Source organism: Alternaria arborescens (assembly GCF_004154835.1).
Source record: "Alternaria arborescens strain FERA 675 chromosome Unknown contig_13, whole genome shotgun sequence".
Lineage (NCBI taxonomy): Eukaryota > Fungi > Ascomycota > Dothideomycetes > Pleosporales > Pleosporaceae > Alternaria > Alternaria arborescens.
This window is the reverse complement of record NW_021167868.1, coordinates 25,890-43,924: the sequence shown is the minus strand read 5'-3', so window position 1 is coordinate 43,924 and position 18,035 is coordinate 25,890. Positions and strand designations below refer to the sequence as shown.

Below are 18,035 nucleotides of genomic sequence, written 5' to 3'. Positions count from 1 at the left end.
AATGTTTAACATATAGTTTGTCTGAGTGTCCAGTGCTTTGGTGCTACTGCTACTACCGCTAAACTATCTTCCAGGGTTCATACCAGGCATCAGATCTGGCTTGTCAAGAACCATACCCCGGAGCAAGATCCACTGCCTCAAACCCTCCCAGTCCTCGCCCTCTTCATCACCTCGCCTCCACACTTCCTTGAAACCCCACGCACAGGCTATGCGGTCCAAGGCCGCTCGCTCATCCTCTCTCAGATATCGATCAAGCAGTGGAACACCAGGTCGCCAGACAACTCGGTCGTGGTGATCGTTGTATGTCGTCAGGGCCACGAATCCGAGCGTTCCCGTACACATAACATACGTGCTCATGCCCATGAAAGCGTATAGCTTAAAAGTCCAAGGGTCGATAAAGCCGCTGTATACGGATAGTTCCTGGGCGATCATGTAGAGAGCAAGTGGGGTGATAGCCGTCAAGATACCGGGCAACCCCAGCTTTGTGACTATGCGGTGCCGCCGCCACGCAGGAGCGCGATAACTGTGGTCAACAACATCCAGGGCTAAAGAAAGATCTTTCGCGTCGATTGCCGCGGTGAGCGCTGCGTCGGCGAGATCGGCTGGAATAGCCTGCTTTGCTGACTTGGGAGAAGGTCGTGAGAACTTGGGAGGCGAAGAACCTTCGACGGGGACTGGTTTGTTCGCGTAGAGGTAGAGCGCTTCTGGAATGGTCTTGGGTCGGGCAAGGAGTCGCTGTATGTGGATGTATATCGCGAGGATGTTTGGTGATAGGAAGACCTTCTCATGCTTGAGAAGGCCCTCCGCGAGCTTCGAGAGATACGATGGCGAGGGTAACGCATCCAGTCCAAAAAGCTTCGAACTTTTTTTCGCTTCCGTCTTTGCCTCCTCTTCACCACCCAATCCAGAGAGTATAGCCCCAGCACTACTTTGCCTTATATGCGCCTGCGTCGCTTGAGGCTGTCTTAAACGTATCGCTATTGCTTCTTGTGCAATGTAGTTCAATCCCTCAAATGCTTCCATTATGACCGCCTCCTGCTCGACTTTGGGTGAATTGTATATCTCTTGTATCCGAGCCTCTACTTGGGCGAGTTTGCTCTTCAACGACACTATTCTCTCCGAATATTGTCGCACGCCATCGTCGCTAGTGTCGACCACTGCTGCCTTCCGGCTTGTCGTCGTAATGTTTCGTGGACGGGCTGCAGACGTATTGCGATATGCATTCGGGGTTGACGCGGTTTGTCGTCGTATCGAAGGCGCTCGGAATGATGTGGATAGGAAAGTCCGGCGACTCCCAGGCTGTTGTAGTATATAGTTGCACAGTTGGCACACCGACCGCGACTGAGCGCGCACTGGCATGCTGCCGGGCTTCATTGCGCTCGTTGAATTGGCTGTGGTTTGGCAGTCGATGTCGCGATCCAATGTTCGATGATGCCTCTCGTGCAGCAGTCGACAAGTGTGGAACGGGTTTAGTGCGGCTCGGCATAATTTCTCCACCGACTAAAGATGGGATTGAGGAAAACAACCTGCACTATGTATCTTGCCAGATGTCTCCGTGGAATATGAGGATACCGCCAACTCTCCTGGACCTTTTTCTGGAGTATACGAACGACGCCGTAGAGCGTGTTGTGTCTCCCCATGTCCACTACCACGGATACTGATCGTGATTCTCGACAGCCTGCGCTGCCCCGCGCTACATCGTCCAAGGGGAGCTTCGGTACAGTCTACTCTGCTACGTGTACATATAGAGATGACTTGCAGATCGCAGGTGGTGAACTGATACCTGTCGACTAGCCAAAGATTACATGCGCTCAATGTAGTATCGTACTTTTGAGTGTATACGAACACGCTCATCGTTCCGCTGATCGATTACTCACCCACAACAAATTTCTCATGTCAGTGCTATCTCTGGAACAGGTAGCATCATTCTGGTCTTTTGGAAGTATTGACGACAACTCCTCGCTGATGGTTTGTGAGAACGGCTCCTTCCTTGCGTTTGCTCTTTCCGCTTGGAGCTGTGACGCGACGCGCGCACGTCCCACACTACAATACAACCTGAGCTTTCAGACCATCTTCCCTTCTCCATCTTCCTCGTAGCGGTTGAGGCCCGTCAGAGTGCTTTAGCTTGCTTTTGCACTTGAGAATCATCGTCGCTCTTAGCTGTAGCGCCTCTAGTACTGTGCTCTTTGTTGTAGCACGTCTAGAAGACTCTCTTACAACGGCCTAGGCAGCTCTTACTTGTCCTTGTGGCAGTACGGTCTTCCTAACGCCCTTACATGGTTTTCGTTGGTCCTTGGGGCCTGAATCCGTTTTCTCTCTCTACTATCATGTCTCCTCATGCTGTTCACTGAAAGGTCAGTGTCTACTACCCTCATTGGGTGCTATAGGTTTGGTTTGTGGTTTAACCCCCATGAATCGACCGACCTGAGACCTCGCTGCATGACGCGAATGTATGCGCCACACTGCCCCGCCAATTGCAGCAGACTGAGCTTACACCTGCGAAAACGCTCGACCAATCTGATGATGGTCGCGCCTTTGACTGCAGCCTGCCGACAGCAGTGCTGCCTAGCAGCTGATTTAGCCAGCATAGACATGGTGCTTGCCAGCACATACTCGCAGCGTGAGCCTTTCGCGTTTTGAACCACAGCGGACAAGAGGGCTTTGACGATTCCTCCGAAATACTGCATTTCTCTTGTCGCACAACGTTGATGCCCCAGCATACGCTCGCTATCTCCCTGACATGAGCGCGAAGACTACACCGGGTCCACGCCAAGCTGCAAGCGTGTTTCGGGCGGACGACGACTACTCTGACGATGACGGCTTCACTGTAAGCAGTGACCTCGATGACTTCATACCTGAATCGTCACACGAAACCCCGACTCTGGTTTCAACGGTCGTAGAAGCAACAAAGCAAGAAGAAGGGATGAACTTGGCCAGGGACGATCGAGATCTGCGATTGAACTACGATAATCCACATCATGCGAGGAAATGCAGAGACCTTGATAGCGCAAAAGAGGAGTTAGATGATAGTGTGAACGTCGATCTCATTGCATATGAGAAAGACTGGGCACTCGCTGACTCGATCCGTAAGCGTCACATCGACAACATAGCACTTTTGCTAGAAAGGGGCGCCGATGCGAACTTTCATATCATCGGTTTACCTCTGATATTCCATGCGGTCAAGCAGAAAGAACACGCACCTCAAATCACCCAACTTCTCTTAGATCATGGCGCTGACCTGGAAGCTACTTCTGGACCGACTGATGCGACCGGTAATGACGATATAAATGCTTTGCATTGGGCTGCTGGGAAAGGAATGATACACGCGGCTGATTTTTTAATCAGTAAAGGCGTCGACATCAGCAAACCCTGCTCGAGCGGGAAGACGCCTCTCATCCTTGCGGCAGAGGGAGGACATCTTAAAGTCGTCAAGCTGCTGCTTGCAAAGGGAGCAGAGCTGCATGAAAGATATGCGAACGGTGGTTCTGCTTTGATGTGGGCAGCGAGTCAAGGGCAGCTTGAGGTCGTTGATTATTTGCTGAACCAGGGATCTAGAGTCGATGATTGTAGTGAAGACGGGTTGAGTAAGTCACAATACTCAACAAGAAACAACACACAGAAACTGACTCTAGCAGCCTGTCTATCCGTCGCCAGCATGTCAGGTCACCTGGCAATTGTAGAACTACTGATCAAGAAAGGCGCAAACATCAACGCACGGAGTATTTCGCCGGAAGACTGGACTCCGGCGGTTTTCGCGGCAGATGAGGGTCATACCGAAGTACTACAGGCCCTGCTGTCACATGGAGCAGATCCCAATGTCTTGACCAGTGATGGCGACACTATTCTCGAACTTGCTATGGAGAAAGGCCACCTGACCACTGCCAAGGTCCTCTTAGAAGCTGTTGGCGGACCCGGATACCCAAAGGATAGTGTTGCACTCCAGATAGCAACTGCACAATCCGAGACAACGGTAAAATCAATAATGAACACCGTCTCTATCATGTATCGGTATGTTGACTCCAGGTCTACCGGATCCGAGTGGCAAGGCTGGATTCCATGGGTCTTGGATCAAGGTGGCAAGCTTGTCAGATCACAGGCTATGATCAATATGCTACGCGCCGCACTGGCTTACGAGGATACTGAAATCATTGCACAGCTACTCAAATTAGGAGCGGATCCAAGTATGGTCTTCTCCACTGGATACACGCCACTCACTATCGCAATATCCAAGCACAACTTGAAACTCATTGAAACACTCCTCGAAGCAGGCGCCGATCCAGCTAAGCTCTCGAAAGATGCCACAGGCTGCGAAATTACGCCACTGCATCAAGCAATAATTGATTGGGAGTATGGCCAGAAGAAGGGCACGTCTGTCGTGAAGATGCTGCTAGCGAGTGGTCGATGCAGAATTATGGACGGACAGAATGCTCAATCCAGCGCTTTCGCCCGTGTAGTACGCAAATTTGACAGTTGCGACGACGAAATCGTCCTAGAGGCCGCAGACATAGCCCGCCAAATGCTTGATTTCACGAACGTAAACGAAGATCGATCCGAGGATGGGTCTACCCTAATGCACGTTGCTGTCTATTACAAGCAGAAGGGCTTGATAGATCAACTTCGACGAGTAGGGGCCAATATTAACGCCAAGGACAACGATGGCCATACACCTTTTCTTATTGCATGCAAGAGTAATGTTGAGCTGGTCAACTTCTTGGCTACGCGCTGTGCAGATGTATCGGACACGAACAACCGCGGCTATGGAGCTCTGCAAATCGCCGCTGCTCATGGTAAAATTGAAGTGATCGAGTTCCTCCTTGGTCTGAATGTTGATGATAAAGAACCACTGATGGACATCAACTCCTGCGATCCCTCCGGTTATACGCCTTTCATCGTCGCGATATTGGCGGGCAATGAAGATGCAGCATTGTATCTGCTCGAACGAGGAGCGTACCCCTCATCTTTTACGCACGACAATGGAAGATGTGCGCTACATTACGCAGCAGGCAAGAGTATGCTGCGTGTACTCGAGAAGATTTTACCACGCCGCTCCATGGGTGGCATCGACAGACAAGACAACAAAGGTTATACACCTCTTGCACTCGCTTGCATGGCACCTTCTCCAACCAGTGTATCCCTCTTGTTATCCCTTTTCTCATATCAACCTGGCGTGGATGTTAACATTGTCAACCCCATAACAGGCGACAGTGCTCTACACATCGCGCTTAAACGACCTCTGCACATGTCGCGCATGGACGCCAGATACGGCCACCCAGCTCTCGACCTGCTCAACTATATATATACCGATATCACAGTCCGCGACGTCAATGGCCGTACACCACTTCATCTCGCAGCCGAGTTTCATAATGTCTCTGCAGCAAAACTCCTCTTATCATCCAGGGGTGTATCACCACACTGCGAAGATAAGAAGGGACGAACGCCGCTGTGTCTATGTTCAAATCCTGAAATTGCACAAACGCTCATCGCTCATGGTGCGGATGTCAACCACGGTGATGAAGACGGGTGGACACCATTGCATTACGCTGTATCAAGGTGCTGGGTCAAGGCTTTTGCGGTGCTGAGACAAGCGGGGGCTGATATGGAAACTAGGACACGAGATGATGGTCTGAGTGTGAAGGAACGATTGGACAAGTTCGGTACGTGGGACGATTGGGTGAATGCAGAAATTGATTATGTATGTGATGATGCACAAAGGGAGAAAAGGAGGGAAGCAGAGATGAAGGCTGAATTTGAGTGACGGAGATTATGTGTCAGTTGTAATTTAGTACTAGAGCAACCTTCAAGCGTCTGTCTTATGACCTCATGCGATATAGAAACCCGCAAGTACAGTTTAAAAGTGATTGACCTTGACACTAGCACATGTAATCCTTGCAGTCATGTTAATGTATCTATACCTACCAGAACCACTTCACCACCAGTCTCTGGGACTCGTCAATTTTCGATGCATAAACATGTGCACACAGATTCAAAGGGTGTATAAGCCTCGCAGGGCAATCGTTGCTTGGTATCTACCCCATCGCCCTCATCGTATCGACGATTAGACAATAAGGTTAAAGGAAAAGTGCTGTTGCTTGCTAAAGCCACTCAAAGCAAGCATAGGTTATAAAGACGATAACCAGACCAATGAAGAAGCCAATATGGACTAACGCCCTCGCTAATGCAGAAACACCCATAGCAGAATGCCCAACCAACCGACAGTGGCTATACGAGAGAGAACTCCCTGCCCGACAAAAGGAAAGAAAAAGGTGGGATAGATACCCTATGTCAACGTCCCATTCAAACTTCCCAGGAGACGCTAGCGGGAAGTGGAACGGAGGAAGGAAGAACAGTACAGTCTTTGGGTCGTTAAGAGCTTGTAGTATAGGCCATGATATGAGATGGAAGAAAGGCGGGTCATCTCTAAGGCTCAGAGAAGTTGAATTGTCGGAAAGGTGCAGCTCCCGTAGTCGAGCAGCCCGGTGCTAGAGTAAAAGGACTGACGCCAGAGCCTGTGGAAGAGGTGCTTAGATTAGGCGCACCGCTGATAGTGGAATTGAGACTAGCTCTATGTATGGAAAGCCGACGAGCCACTATACACCATCAGCCAACGGTGTCAAAACCTTGGACATAGCCTGATGATGGAGGCGTCAGGAACTAGTTGTAGTTAGAGTTTTGCCTACTACTCTGTGGTGTTCCGCTGCTCGAATTGCTATCACTTGGCGTTGCTGGCTCCAGGCTGAGCTGGGCACGGAGCGTCATGATCCATTCATGTTGAAGCAGCTCGACGGCGCTCGCTCGCTTGTTCGGGTCGCGATCGAAACACTTCTTGAGGAAGTCGATACCAGTGTCACTGAGTTGCTCCTTGGACGGCAGTTGTGGTGGGTCACCCTGGGCAATGTGGTACATGATGGCCCACTCATTATCCATGGAAGCCCAAGGGCGGCGACCGGTAGCCATCTCGAGGATTACGCAGCCGAGCGACCATATGTCGACAGCGCCGTGACGCCCTGTGCTTCCACCTCGAATGACTTCGGGTGACATGTACATTGGTGTTCCGGTCATGGAGCCTTGACGGCCCTGGCGTGTGGCGTTGTGTTCCGCGGCGAGGGTCCGACCTTGGCGAGCAATAAGTTTAGCAGCGCCGAAATCGACAAACTTGATAACTCCGTTGTGATCGAGCAGGATGTCTATCCGCGTTAGTAAAAGTCAACAATAGCATGCCTCGATAGACTCACTCTCAGGTTTGATGTCGCGATGCACGACACCAGCGTCGTGTAGGTAGGCAAGACCCTCCAACATTTGGAGCGCGTAAACCATAATGACAGTCTCGTCTTCGATTCTTCCATGTTCAAGAAGTCCAGCAAGCGAACCGCCAGAGCAGTATTCCATGAAGATGTACACCTTGTCTCGATGTGGTTCGATACCATAGTAGGACACAATGTTCGGGTGGTCGAGCACTTGTAGTACGCCCATCTCATCTCTGATCTGTGCAACGATGGTGGGAATAAGCTGTGGATCTTGTAGACGGATTTCCTTGACAGCCATGAGGTGATTAGAGTCGAGGTTCATAGCCGCATAAACGGATCCGAATGTACCGCCACCAACGAACTGGCCTTGCTGCCATCGAAGTGTGACGTTTGTCGCAGAGGAAGACAGGTAGGTCAAAGCTCGATCAGCTTCGTTAGAGTCTTCTAGCACCCTACCAAGGGCTTGACGTTCGGCCTCCTTGTCTTTGCGGAAGGAATCAATCTCTTCGAGGCTTTGCATCCACTGCTGTTGCGTCATCTCAATAGACTCGTCATCGTCCTTTGCATTCTTAGGGTCGAGCAAGCTCTTGCCGGCAATAGCGTTCAGACGCTGTCGCTCAGCTTGAGCTGCGATAGTGGATCTCGCGCCCATGATGTCGAAATGAGAGATGAGAACGGACATACAGCCAGCAACCTTGAGTCGTAATTGCGAATACTCTTCATCACTGATGGAAAGTATGTTTTGACCACGAGTCATCATCATAGCAAACTCCAAAGCGACGACAGCCCATCGAAATGTCTTGCGATCCGAGGCAATACAGTCATCGCAAATGAAACTGACCCAATCAAGTGCCAGTCTAGTTAGCTTGATGTTGTTCATGGCCCTTCGGTTGTAGTCCATGTAAAGAACGGAACGTTGACCGAATTCGGTTGCGAAAGCGAAACAAGTCTGGATGAGATCCTGGCAGTCAAGACCCACAGTCTGCCTGCGGACAATCTCAACGCTGTCCATGATGGTGTTGGATAGCTTGTATGCCGTCTTCTTGATCTTCTGCAATTCCGCATTGACGCGAGGTAGGTTGGCGCGCTGATCGATTAGAGTGGTAAATTCGAATCCTATTGATGACAGGAACGACATGTTTGCATTTGCTAGGCGTTGCTGTGAGCCATCCGCGACGAGCCGTAATCGCCCGGGCTTGAGGTCGAGATGAGGCTCAATGATGTTTGCTGACATCTTCTTGCCAGGCCAATACAGGGGCTGCTCTGGTCGGATGATCAGAACATACGGGTTGGAGGGGTCTTCCGGAGCTTCTTCGGCGTGATAGCAGGTTGTGAGGAGTGACTGAATGTCATTTGGTCGGTCCAATGCAGTCGGTGATGCAACGATGTAGATGCCAGTGTTGTTTCCGCCAGTAGTCTCAACGAGGAAGTGGCCGGTAGCAACCAGGGATTCGTACAGCTCTTGCAATTGCTCTTCATCCAGGTCGATGTTGTTGATGTTGAACTCGGTGCAGTTCTCGAAACGCTGTGTGAGAATCCTGGAGAAACGGAACAGCTTACGCTGTCGAACACGGACAGAGTCCAGAATCTGCTTGTATCGCTTCTCCATCTCGGAGCCTGTAAGCTCGTCTGGCCGACGTTGCAGTTCTCGCTCGAAATGGGCGCTGAGACGAGTAAGCGACTTCGACGTAAGAACGCTGAACTGCTCTGCGGTCTCGACGTCACCACCTTGGAGCTGTCGACCGAGCTTGTTGCAAAAGTCCCATTCCTGTTCCAAGATTTCGGCTTCCTTGAAGGTGTTCTTGTTGGCTGCCAACTTCCAGTTCAGCATCTTGAAGTAAAACTTGAGAGCGTCTAGGACAACGAGGTCAAAGTTCTCCTCGATGCACGGTGGCAGGTCCCAGCCGGGCTCCGGTCGGGAGATGATCATGTAGCTCTCCTTGACCTGACCAGCCATGGCAAGCAGAATCTGGAACTGCGCAATCATCTGTTCAGCCATCATGACGCCCTGTTGTGATGGATCCTTGATCTTCTTGGCGTATGAGAGGCGGACGCGGATGATCTCCTGGAGGAGGCGGGAGGGGAAGTTGATGAGGGTGAGCAGCTCCTCGATGTAAGGGGGAAGATGTCTCTCTGCGAAACCTTCGGCATTGGCGATCAGTGTAGCCTTGGCCTTCTGGATGACCTTCTCGAGGGGGGCCAGCAGATTGGTGTCGCCCTGCAGGGACTTGAGACCATCCTCCTTGAGTATCCGGTCAATAAACGAAGAGTCGTCGGTCAGATGGTGGTCCTGGGACGAGCGCGGGCGGGGTTTGGTGAAGTCGAGCTCCTCGTTGCCGACCCACTTCTTGAGAATGGACATCTCAGTGTTGATGAGGGTGATGGTGTTGTGCCAGGCGATGACGGCTTCGCAGGCGTCCTTGTAGGGCTGCGAGGCAGCGCGTGGGCAGGCGGCCTCGAGGGCCTGGCGGGTGGGGTAGACGCTCTCGACCTTTTCGATCTTCTTGACAATGTCCTCGACCTGCTGAGCTGCCGTCTGGCCAGCCTCAGCTTCGCCGCCGACCTCGAAGGAAATGATGCTCTCGAGCATGGCCCTAATCTTGCCGCGCGTGTCGTCGACGATGCGGCGCTGAGCCTGCAGCGAGCGGCCGCAGACCTTGGCGCGGATGCCCATCCAGATCTCAGCCTTCATGGTGCTGTCGCCCTGCTGCTCGGTGCTGCCAATCAGGCGCTTCTTCTCCTGCTTGACTACGTCGCCCGTCAGCACGCTGGCCAGCATCGAGTGCCACTCGAGGCGCTCGCGGTTGGCGGGGATCTTGAGCTCCTCGATCGAGGGCTGCATGTCGTCGTTGCCATAGTAGAGCAGCGTCTCCTGGTCGTAGGGGTCGTTCTCGACATACTCGGCCGTCGAGGGGGATTCATCGTCCGTCTCCGAGTCGGTGCTGTAGCCCAGGCTCGGGGTGCGCAGAGCCGGGTCGAAGAATTCGTCCTGCTGGTCCTCCTGGCGGATGCGCTGCACGTAGGCCTTTTCCTGGGCGCGGTACTCGGCATTGGGGTTGCGGCGCGAGCGCGTGGCCGAGTTGTTGCGCTGGCGGTGCGACGTGTTGGAGTTAAGGGAGAACTGCTGGGGGCGGCGGGCAGGCGCATATGCGTTGCTCGGGGTGCGGACGGCGGACGGGCGTGGTCCTCTGGTGCTGGAGCTGGGCCCGCTGCTGGAGCTGCTGCCACCGTTGGACTGCGTTTGCGTGGCAGGCGGCAGGTCCGTCATGATGGCGGGGCCGCGGGCGCGCGACGACGAGGCGTTACTGTTCCACGAGTACTGGAGCTCGCGCAGAGGAGCGACTTGGTCGTGCTGCTGCTGCTGCTCGCCGGCGGAAAAAGAGTATTCTTCGATGCCACCGACGCCAAGGTGGGCATCGTTCAGATCCGAGTCGCCTGATGAGCCGCTTCCCGAGCTCTCGAGGCCGGGGCGCTGCGCTGCCCCGGGGGCATTGACTACTACTGGCTTCGTCCCGTCGGCCATGGCGTCTGGTAGCAGTGGGTTGTCGTGAGCTTGGAAGCGCACTCGAGCCTGGCTGCCCATGATCGTATAACGTTAATCGACGACGGCCGGCTTCTTTTCCCTCCGCGGAAGGGATCAGCGCTGGAACCTGTTTGCGGGATGCTGTGGCGGTGCAGCACAGACGACCTTTATCCAGCCCATTCACTCGCGCTTATCCAACCCATTCACTCTGGCACTAGTCTTTGTGCGCCTTCCGCCGCCTTCCACGCCCTACTACATTACTGTATGCCTTCGCTCACGCCAACAACAAGCGGCAGCCTGCGCCCGCTCTCCTCGCAGCCTGTCGTTCACGAGGTTGCCACCACGGCACGCTACACCACGCTACACCACGCTAGCCGCTTCGGGACTAGTCACGTTGCTCTGCCATGGCCCCCAGGACTCCCCAGTTGCTGCCACCCTGCGAATCCCAAAGCAGCACCGCCCCGACATCATTTTTCTTGGATATCAGGGTCCAGCCACTTCAACACCTCCTATTCAGCGTCATCGCCGTCGCGAAGTTGAATTGCCCATTTGTTTAGAGTCTGTCTCGAATATGTCTAGACCTCGGAACCTCCGACACACTACCCAGGTAGGCCACTTTGTAGATAGCCGTTGGACGCTCGGCAACCCACATCACTCCCATTCTGAAGTCATAACAACGTCTGCCGTTTCAATAACCTCTGCTCGCCAAAGCATTGCGTCTTTGCTTATGCCGAAGGAACACACTCTCTCGCAGGCCCACCCGTGCGGCACGAGTCGCGGGAAAAGTAACTTGCGCCGCCTATCATGATGACGTCAACCATGTTTCAAGCACATCTGGGGAACACAATGCTTCTTTGAACAAATAAACATTACCGTCCTATAGGACCTTGCATTACATACACACTCGTATCGCATACACCACCCCCTTAGATATCCTTCCTCGCCAACTTGCTCTTGTGTCTGATCTGCTTGCCCCACTTGTAAAGCGCAAATGGGATCGGGATAAAAGCGATACCCAAGAACGCCAACGTACTACTCGCCCAGTTGATGCCCAAGGTCTTGAACATGGCACTGGCGAACAGCGGGAACCCGGCACCGAATGCAGCCCTCATCAGGTCGTTGCCCGCCAGTACACTAGCGACTGAGTCTGGGTACGCGTCCGATAGGTAGGGTAAAACTGCTTGGAACAGCGTAAAGGCTGCGACGCCAAAGAAGCCCGATCCAATGATGGGCACAATCCAGTGCACATCTGACCTAGACGTCCATCCGAACCAAAAGAGACAGATGGGTACGGCGAAGCAGCCCACCATGGCAGGGATAAGGCGCTTCTCTGGCTCAATGTTGCCGTTCTCATCAAACTGCTTCTCCAGGTAATAGTAGTTCCACGCAAAGAGCACGATGACCGCTACGAAGGTGCCGACGAGGATACCGAGGAATGCCACACCTTCAAGGCCAAGGTTGAAGCCGTACAGCCCCTCAAAGACCAAGGGGAATGACTCGAACCAGATGTAAAGGAGTCCGTAGATGAGCGCAATGTATAGGTTCAGTAGAAACACGATGGGTTCCGTGAACATGAGGGTGAAGGGCTTGAGAAGACTCATGTTGACAATCTACGACAATGTTAGCAGTGCATCGCAGTGGGGTAATTTCAATACGTACGTCCTTCGCTGACATCTCCTGGGACATGATGTCCGCCTCACAAGTAAGACGGTCGTCACCAGTCAACTTCTTTAACCTTCGTGTCCTACGGTGCAGAATGTTTGGTGCACTCGTCTCAGGGAAGAAGAAAAACAGGAATACCCAGCAGAAGCCAGATAGCCACATGAGCTCCCAGATAGTCCATGTCCAGCCCTTGGCCATAACAGCGAAGCCGCCGACAAGGGGACCGAGTACTGGTCCGCAAACAGCTCCAATTCCCCACACAGCCAAGCCATATACTTGTTTCTTCGGCCGATACATGTCGGCAATGGAGGCACCACCTGTGGCGAGCGCTGGCGAACCGAAGAATCCAGTCAAGAACCGGAAGGCAAGAAGCATGCCAAAGTTGATCGAAAAGACAGTCGGCAGCTGAAGAAGGACGAAAATTACTAGTGGCCACTATGTTAGCATATCTCTTCCTCATGCAAAATGACGGTGAACTTACGAAGTGTAATAATATACACCCAAAGACGACCAATTTGAGGAATCTCGCTCATAGGCGACCAGAGCAGAGGCCCAAGACCGTATCCAGCAACGTACAGCGTCAATCCCAATGTTGCGGGAACCTGAGCAACGCCGAAGTCTGCCATTACGTCCATGAGACCGGGTGTGTAAATGGCCGAGCCGATGTATACAGAGAAAGTAAGAAAGCAAATTTCAAAGGTAACAAAGTACCGCTTTCCACGCGACCAGTTTCGCGGGTTCTAATAACTTGTCAGCAATGATCGAGCATCCCGAGCTGCGGCGAACATACCTGGGGGTCGTCTGGTCCATACCAATCGACAACGTGGAGGTCCTTGCCCTTTTCGGGGTCCACTCTCACACCGCTGGCTTCATTGACACCATTGCCAATTGTGCGTGACGATGTCTCAGAGTCGTGTCTATCATCGCGGCTTCTGACTCCATGTGCCTGGGTGAGTTCATCAATCTCATCCGCGTTCTCGGGCGGTTGTGTAGATCCATGGCATGCGGCGTATCCAGATTTCTCATGGCTGACATATTTCTTCCAGATCTCGGGGTCCTTCTCTTCAGGATATTGAAGGTACTTGTTCCGCGTCACAAGTCGAACGATGTGGCCAAAGGCCGAGTCACGAATGAGATCCAGCATGATCCTCACTCAGGGAAAAGTGTAGACGTTGAAAAGCTTAGAGGCACAAGTGATACAACATCCTTCACCAAGCCCTGGCATCGAATGCTTAAGTTCGATACACATTTGTGACATCATCGTCGACATCAGTGCTCACACAAAAGCCTAACGAAGCTTATCCGTCCCTGGCGCCGCAAAGGGTGCACACGGATGCCGAAAATGCCCCTTGTAGTAGCAACGCCAAGAAAACTGCGGCTCGAAAAGCTTAGCTTGACACAATGTTTGCGTTGATGGGGTTTTCAGACGAGGCTATCGACAAGTCAATGACGATGCTAGATCTTCATCGGTTGTGATGATCGGCGCCAGCCGTGCAGAGATCAGGCGTTTTACCTAACTCGTCCGGAGGCTCGCGGAACGACTTCGACGGTGTATCTAGAGAAGTCAAACGCGCTGGCGATGGGCGAATGGAGGCCTGAAGAATTTTGGTATTCTAATCTTTAAGGTCGTTTGTAATGTTCTGGGCTCATAGTTTCGATGTGATGACGTCAATCAACAAAGACAATGGAAGTGGCTGGCAAGTGACTCATGTGCGCTGCGACTCCCTAGATCCATGACTAGCGTACTCGCGAGCAGGCAATCCTTCTAGATGCAGGTAGCATGTGTATTTGCATAGAGCTGCGATGACAATATCCAAAACTTCAAACATATCCTTACCATGGTCAATCATCACCATCACTGCATACTCAAGACCCATGTACCCGGACACGATAGTAGGTATTCTCCATCGTGACCAGACCGTGACATCCATCAAGCCTCCTAGACTGCCCACTGGCTCAAGACCTCTTCTTCCACGTCACGCACCAGCACATGCACATGCTCTAGGCTCCTCACACTTTGCAGGTTTGTCGTGTTCTTGAACCAGATGACCTTGCTCCCCTCTTCCTGCTCTTCCGCCTTCTCCCTAAACTCCCTCTTTACAAAGTCCTTGACCATGTCCCTGCCCACATCACTCAATGCGCCCGCGGCATCCACCGGCAGTCGCTGCTTCAACCAAACCACAATGTGACGAATACCAGGCTCAAACGAATAAGTCCAGTCGTTCCTCAGGATCTTGTAGTCATCAGGATCCGCAAAAGGTGTAGTGTTGCGTACGTCAAATCGCAGCGCTCCTGTTTCATCTTCGATTGGTTCCCAAAACAGTCGCTGATCAAGAAGATATGTCATAACACTGCCATATTTTTCCTTGACATGCGCTGTCCAAGCAAGGTAGGCTTTCAATGAGCTGGGCCAGCGTTTCAGCTCTTCAAGTTGGTTCGTGGAGATAAGATGGTGTAGATTTGACCACGAATGTGGTGTGAAGTCTGCATCTCTCAGGGACAGTTGATGCCAATCAATAGCTGTGAGCGGAAAAGGCGGGTTGTTGCGCGCGAAGGGAAGTGCCGTCGGATCTGGATTGGATCGCCATTGGGCCTGGAAGACGGACGGAAGTGACGCCTCGTCAGTGACAACTTCTCGTGACATTGTGTTGTGCGTGCGATTGAGGTAAGATGCGTGTCGTAAATGCCGTGAGCTATATGTGTATTTTGGACGCACAATTTTTGTTCTCGTGCAGCGTTGGGAAGTACACACCCACAGCTGTTGGATACTATTTATGGAAGCAGCTAATGAGTGACCGAGACAATTAAACGTGGTGAGCGAATGCATCGAGTAAGGTAGTTGACATTTGTGGTAAGAGCGAAAGGTGCATGTTCGCGTGGGTGCTCACCTGCCTACTTTGTTGGTGGGATACTTGGCTCTACACATGGCCTTACCGCCTCCACCCCGTGACCTACCAGCAGGCTTCCATCAGCGAGGACAACCCACTATAATGTATTTATTCATGGTAGCTGTTGCGCCCCATTCCTCGTGATATCTCTTGACGAGAGTGAAGCATGCGGCAAAGCGTAGTATATGCCTCAACCTTCTCTTTCTAAATTTTGCAAGGCACGGAAAACCGGCGTTTTCAATGGGTATGTGGCACATCTGCAACAAAGGATGCACAAAGGATGCCTTACATGGGTATCATCATACATGTTCAGATAGTAAATACGCTACTCTACAACTTTTCAAGCAAAATCTTTGCGCCCGCGTTTCCTCTAGGAGCGCTGCCCGATTTATCACCCTTCTTCTGCTTCTTGCCCTTTGATTCCCCATTTTGTGCACCAGGAGGATTGGCAGCCGCCTCGAGTGCCTTCTTCTCCTTCTTCAGCGCCTTTAGTACCTCGTCCTTCTTTCCAAAGCCTTCGGCTTCTGTCAAGGCAACCACCACAAAAGATCCCTGGCCAGTCGCCCAGTCCACAATGTTGGTCTTGATCTGAGGCCAGAGCAGGTCTGCGAAACCAAGTGCAGGTTCTACAGGGATGACCTTCTTGGTGACAGGGTCGAATTTGCCACCTTGCACCAGCATCTTCAACATGTTCTTTCCGTGGCTAGTAGCCTTGTTGTCGCCAGCGGAGGCGGGAAGAGCAGAGTCCAATATCGATTGGGACAGGCGGGCAACCTCTGCCAACGCCTCTTTGCGCTTCGCTGGCTCCACCTCGGGAGCTCCAACGAGGACCTCACCCATAAATTGCAAGCCGAATGTGAATGAGGCAAAGTCTGCAGCGCGAGCAGTGACTGCGGTCAGTAGCTGTGGTTCAATGTTCTTTGCAATCTCTTGTAGACGGATGTTGGGGTCCTTCTTTGATGTAGTCTGGCGGATCGCGTACAACTCATTCAGTCGCTCACGGGTGTTGTCGTCTAATAGCCATTTCGCATCCCCAACGAATGGATATAATAAGACTGTGCGTGCACGAGCATCATTGACGAGGTTCAACACCTTCTCGGGGAGAGCGTCGTTGCTTGGTAGAAGCTCACTGAAGATGGATTTGGCCGAAAGCTTGGTATCGTCAGTGACTGCCATGGCAGCAAGCAGAACGTGATGAGCGTGTTGGTCAAAGGCCATTGTCTCGACTGTGTCTTTGTACGGTCGCAGGAAGAGCTTGCGGTCCTTGGCAGTTCCATATGCAAAGCAAAGTGACATCAGCCGCGATCCTGATTTTGTGAAAGCAAGGTTCTTCAAGAGATCCACGTTATCGGCCTCTTCACCCTCCTTGGTTGTTGGATCCGGCTTGAGATGTTCAAGGAAGTCACTCGCTTGTTCAGTGCCGGGCTCGCAGACTAGGAAGTACTGCAACATAGCGTCGTGCAGCATGGTGAAGCCGGTGAGCTTCTTCTGGATGAGGGAGTTGATCTGGTTCTCCAGGTAGCCCATGATGGGCTTCCTCTTGTCTGGGGAATCTTTGAGAATGGCCGATAGCTCTGCGCTGTCCGTACCCTCGGGAGACAGACCCTTGATTGAGAACTCAGGCCCATACCATTCCCGGAGAAGACGGTTCTTCTGCTCTGGTGTGGCTACAGCTCGGTAAATGTCGTCTACTATCCATGCGGCTTCGGGATGGTTGATCATGCGTTTGACGTGGCTGTAGAACTCGGTGATTACCAGGTCGCGGATTTCAGGATCACTAAAGTCGGTTAGATGCGCGATGCAGTCGTCTATGATGGTTGTGCTTACCCCTTCTCCACCAGCTTGGCAATCAAGAACTTGGAGTACTTGCCCTCGGCCAAAACCTTGAACTCTCCCTTCAACTCCCTGGCAATCATGCGCCTCTGCTCCATTGTTGAGTACTTGATCGCCGTCTGGATGACACGCACTGAGTCATGCTTGAAGACGAAGTCCTTGACCCTGCCGGTAATGATTTCGAACAGCTCTTTGACGAGCCCTTTCCTCTCCTCCTTGTCAACGTGCGACTTCAGCCTCAGTTTCTCCCAAAGCTTCTTGGATCGCTCGATGATGTCGGCATTCGGCTTCGCGGCTTTTCGTTCTCTGGCGAGAGCCTTTTGTTTCGCATGCGCTTCTCGCGAGTTGGTTGCTGGAAGAATAGTTAGCAGGAAACCATAGAATAGACAAACTGCTGGAACTTACAGTTGAGACCCGCCAACTTGGACTCTGCCGCATCGCTTGTGGGCTTCTTCGATGGTTCCTTCTGCGCCTTGCCGTTGGGCTTTGCTGATTCCTCGCTGCTTTCGGCGTCGCTCATGTCGACATCGGCACCATCAGCCGCGGAAAAGCCGTAGAATCCATTGTCCTGCTCGCTGGTATCGGACTCTTCGATGTCGGAGCTCTCTTCCTTGGCCTTCTTTGCCTTCTTGACCGGCTTGACGTCGTGCTTCGCCTCGCGCTTCGTGGTGGGCTTGTCGACCTTGACCTTTTTGCTCTTGTCTTTAACTTCAGGCGCGCCTGCGCCCGCGGATTTGCGTTTGATTCCGGCCATTGTAAATTGTGGTTGTTGTGTCGCAATCCTCAAGCTCGGGATCGCAAAAGTTCGCGACTTCCTGAACTTTTTCTGACCAGGGTTCTGCTTCTCACTTAGCCTGATCAAGACTAGCTCGAACCATGTCCCAC

The 18,035-nt window shown here is 52.4% G+C and overlaps 6 protein-coding genes across 6 annotated transcripts; 1 reads left to right on the top strand and 5 right to left on the bottom strand.

The window, feature by feature from the left end:
* Positions 1-63: 63 nt before the first annotated feature.
* Positions 64-1,023, bottom strand: AA0111_g6133 (hypothetical protein; the record flags this gene model as incomplete). Its single annotated transcript, XM_028652323.1, has 1 exon — positions 64-1,023. One exon carries the CDS (start codon positions 1,021-1,023, stop codon positions 64-66), a length of 960 nt encoding a protein of 319 aa, XP_028506160.1.
* Positions 1,024-2,740: 1,717 nt separating this feature from the next.
* Positions 2,741-5,755, top strand: AA0111_g6132 (hypothetical protein; the record flags this gene model as incomplete). The annotated part of the gene is made up of 2 exons (XM_028652322.1): positions 2,741-3,584; positions 3,636-5,755. 2 exons carry the CDS (start codon positions 2,741-2,743, stop codon positions 5,753-5,755), a joined length of 2,964 nt encoding a protein of 987 aa, XP_028506159.1.
* An 896-nt stretch (positions 5,756-6,651) lies between these two features.
* AA0111_g6131 (MAP kinase kinase kinase) lies at positions 6,652-10,827 on the bottom strand (the record flags this gene model as incomplete). The annotated part of the gene is made up of 2 exons (XM_028652321.1): positions 6,652-7,184; positions 7,233-10,827. The coding sequence occupies 2 exons, from the start codon at positions 10,825-10,827 to the stop codon at positions 6,652-6,654; spliced, it is 4,128 nt and encodes a 1,375-aa protein (XP_028506158.1).
* An 866-nt stretch (positions 10,828-11,693) lies between these two features.
* On the bottom strand, positions 11,694-13,573 carry AA0111_g6130 (Caffeine resistance protein 5; the record flags this gene model as incomplete). The annotated part of the gene is made up of 4 exons (XM_028652320.1): positions 11,694-12,377; positions 12,427-12,854; positions 12,911-13,169; positions 13,220-13,573. 4 exons carry the CDS (start codon positions 13,571-13,573, stop codon positions 11,694-11,696), a joined length of 1,725 nt encoding a protein of 574 aa, XP_028506157.1.
* Positions 13,574-14,368: 795 nt separating this feature from the next.
* On the bottom strand, positions 14,369-15,073 carry AA0111_g6129 (hypothetical protein; the record flags this gene model as incomplete). The annotated part of the gene is made up of 1 exon (XM_028652318.1): positions 14,369-15,073. The coding sequence occupies one exon, from the start codon at positions 15,071-15,073 to the stop codon at positions 14,369-14,371; it is 705 nt and encodes a 234-aa protein (XP_028506235.1).
* Positions 15,074-15,647: 574 nt separating this feature from the next.
* AA0111_g6128 (hypothetical protein) lies at positions 15,648-17,904 on the bottom strand (the record flags this gene model as incomplete). The annotated part of the gene is made up of 3 exons (XM_028652317.1): positions 15,648-17,094; positions 17,145-17,502; positions 17,556-17,904. 3 exons carry the CDS (start codon positions 17,902-17,904, stop codon positions 15,648-15,650), a joined length of 2,154 nt encoding a protein of 717 aa, XP_028506006.1.
* Positions 17,905-18,035: the final 131 nt, after the last annotated feature.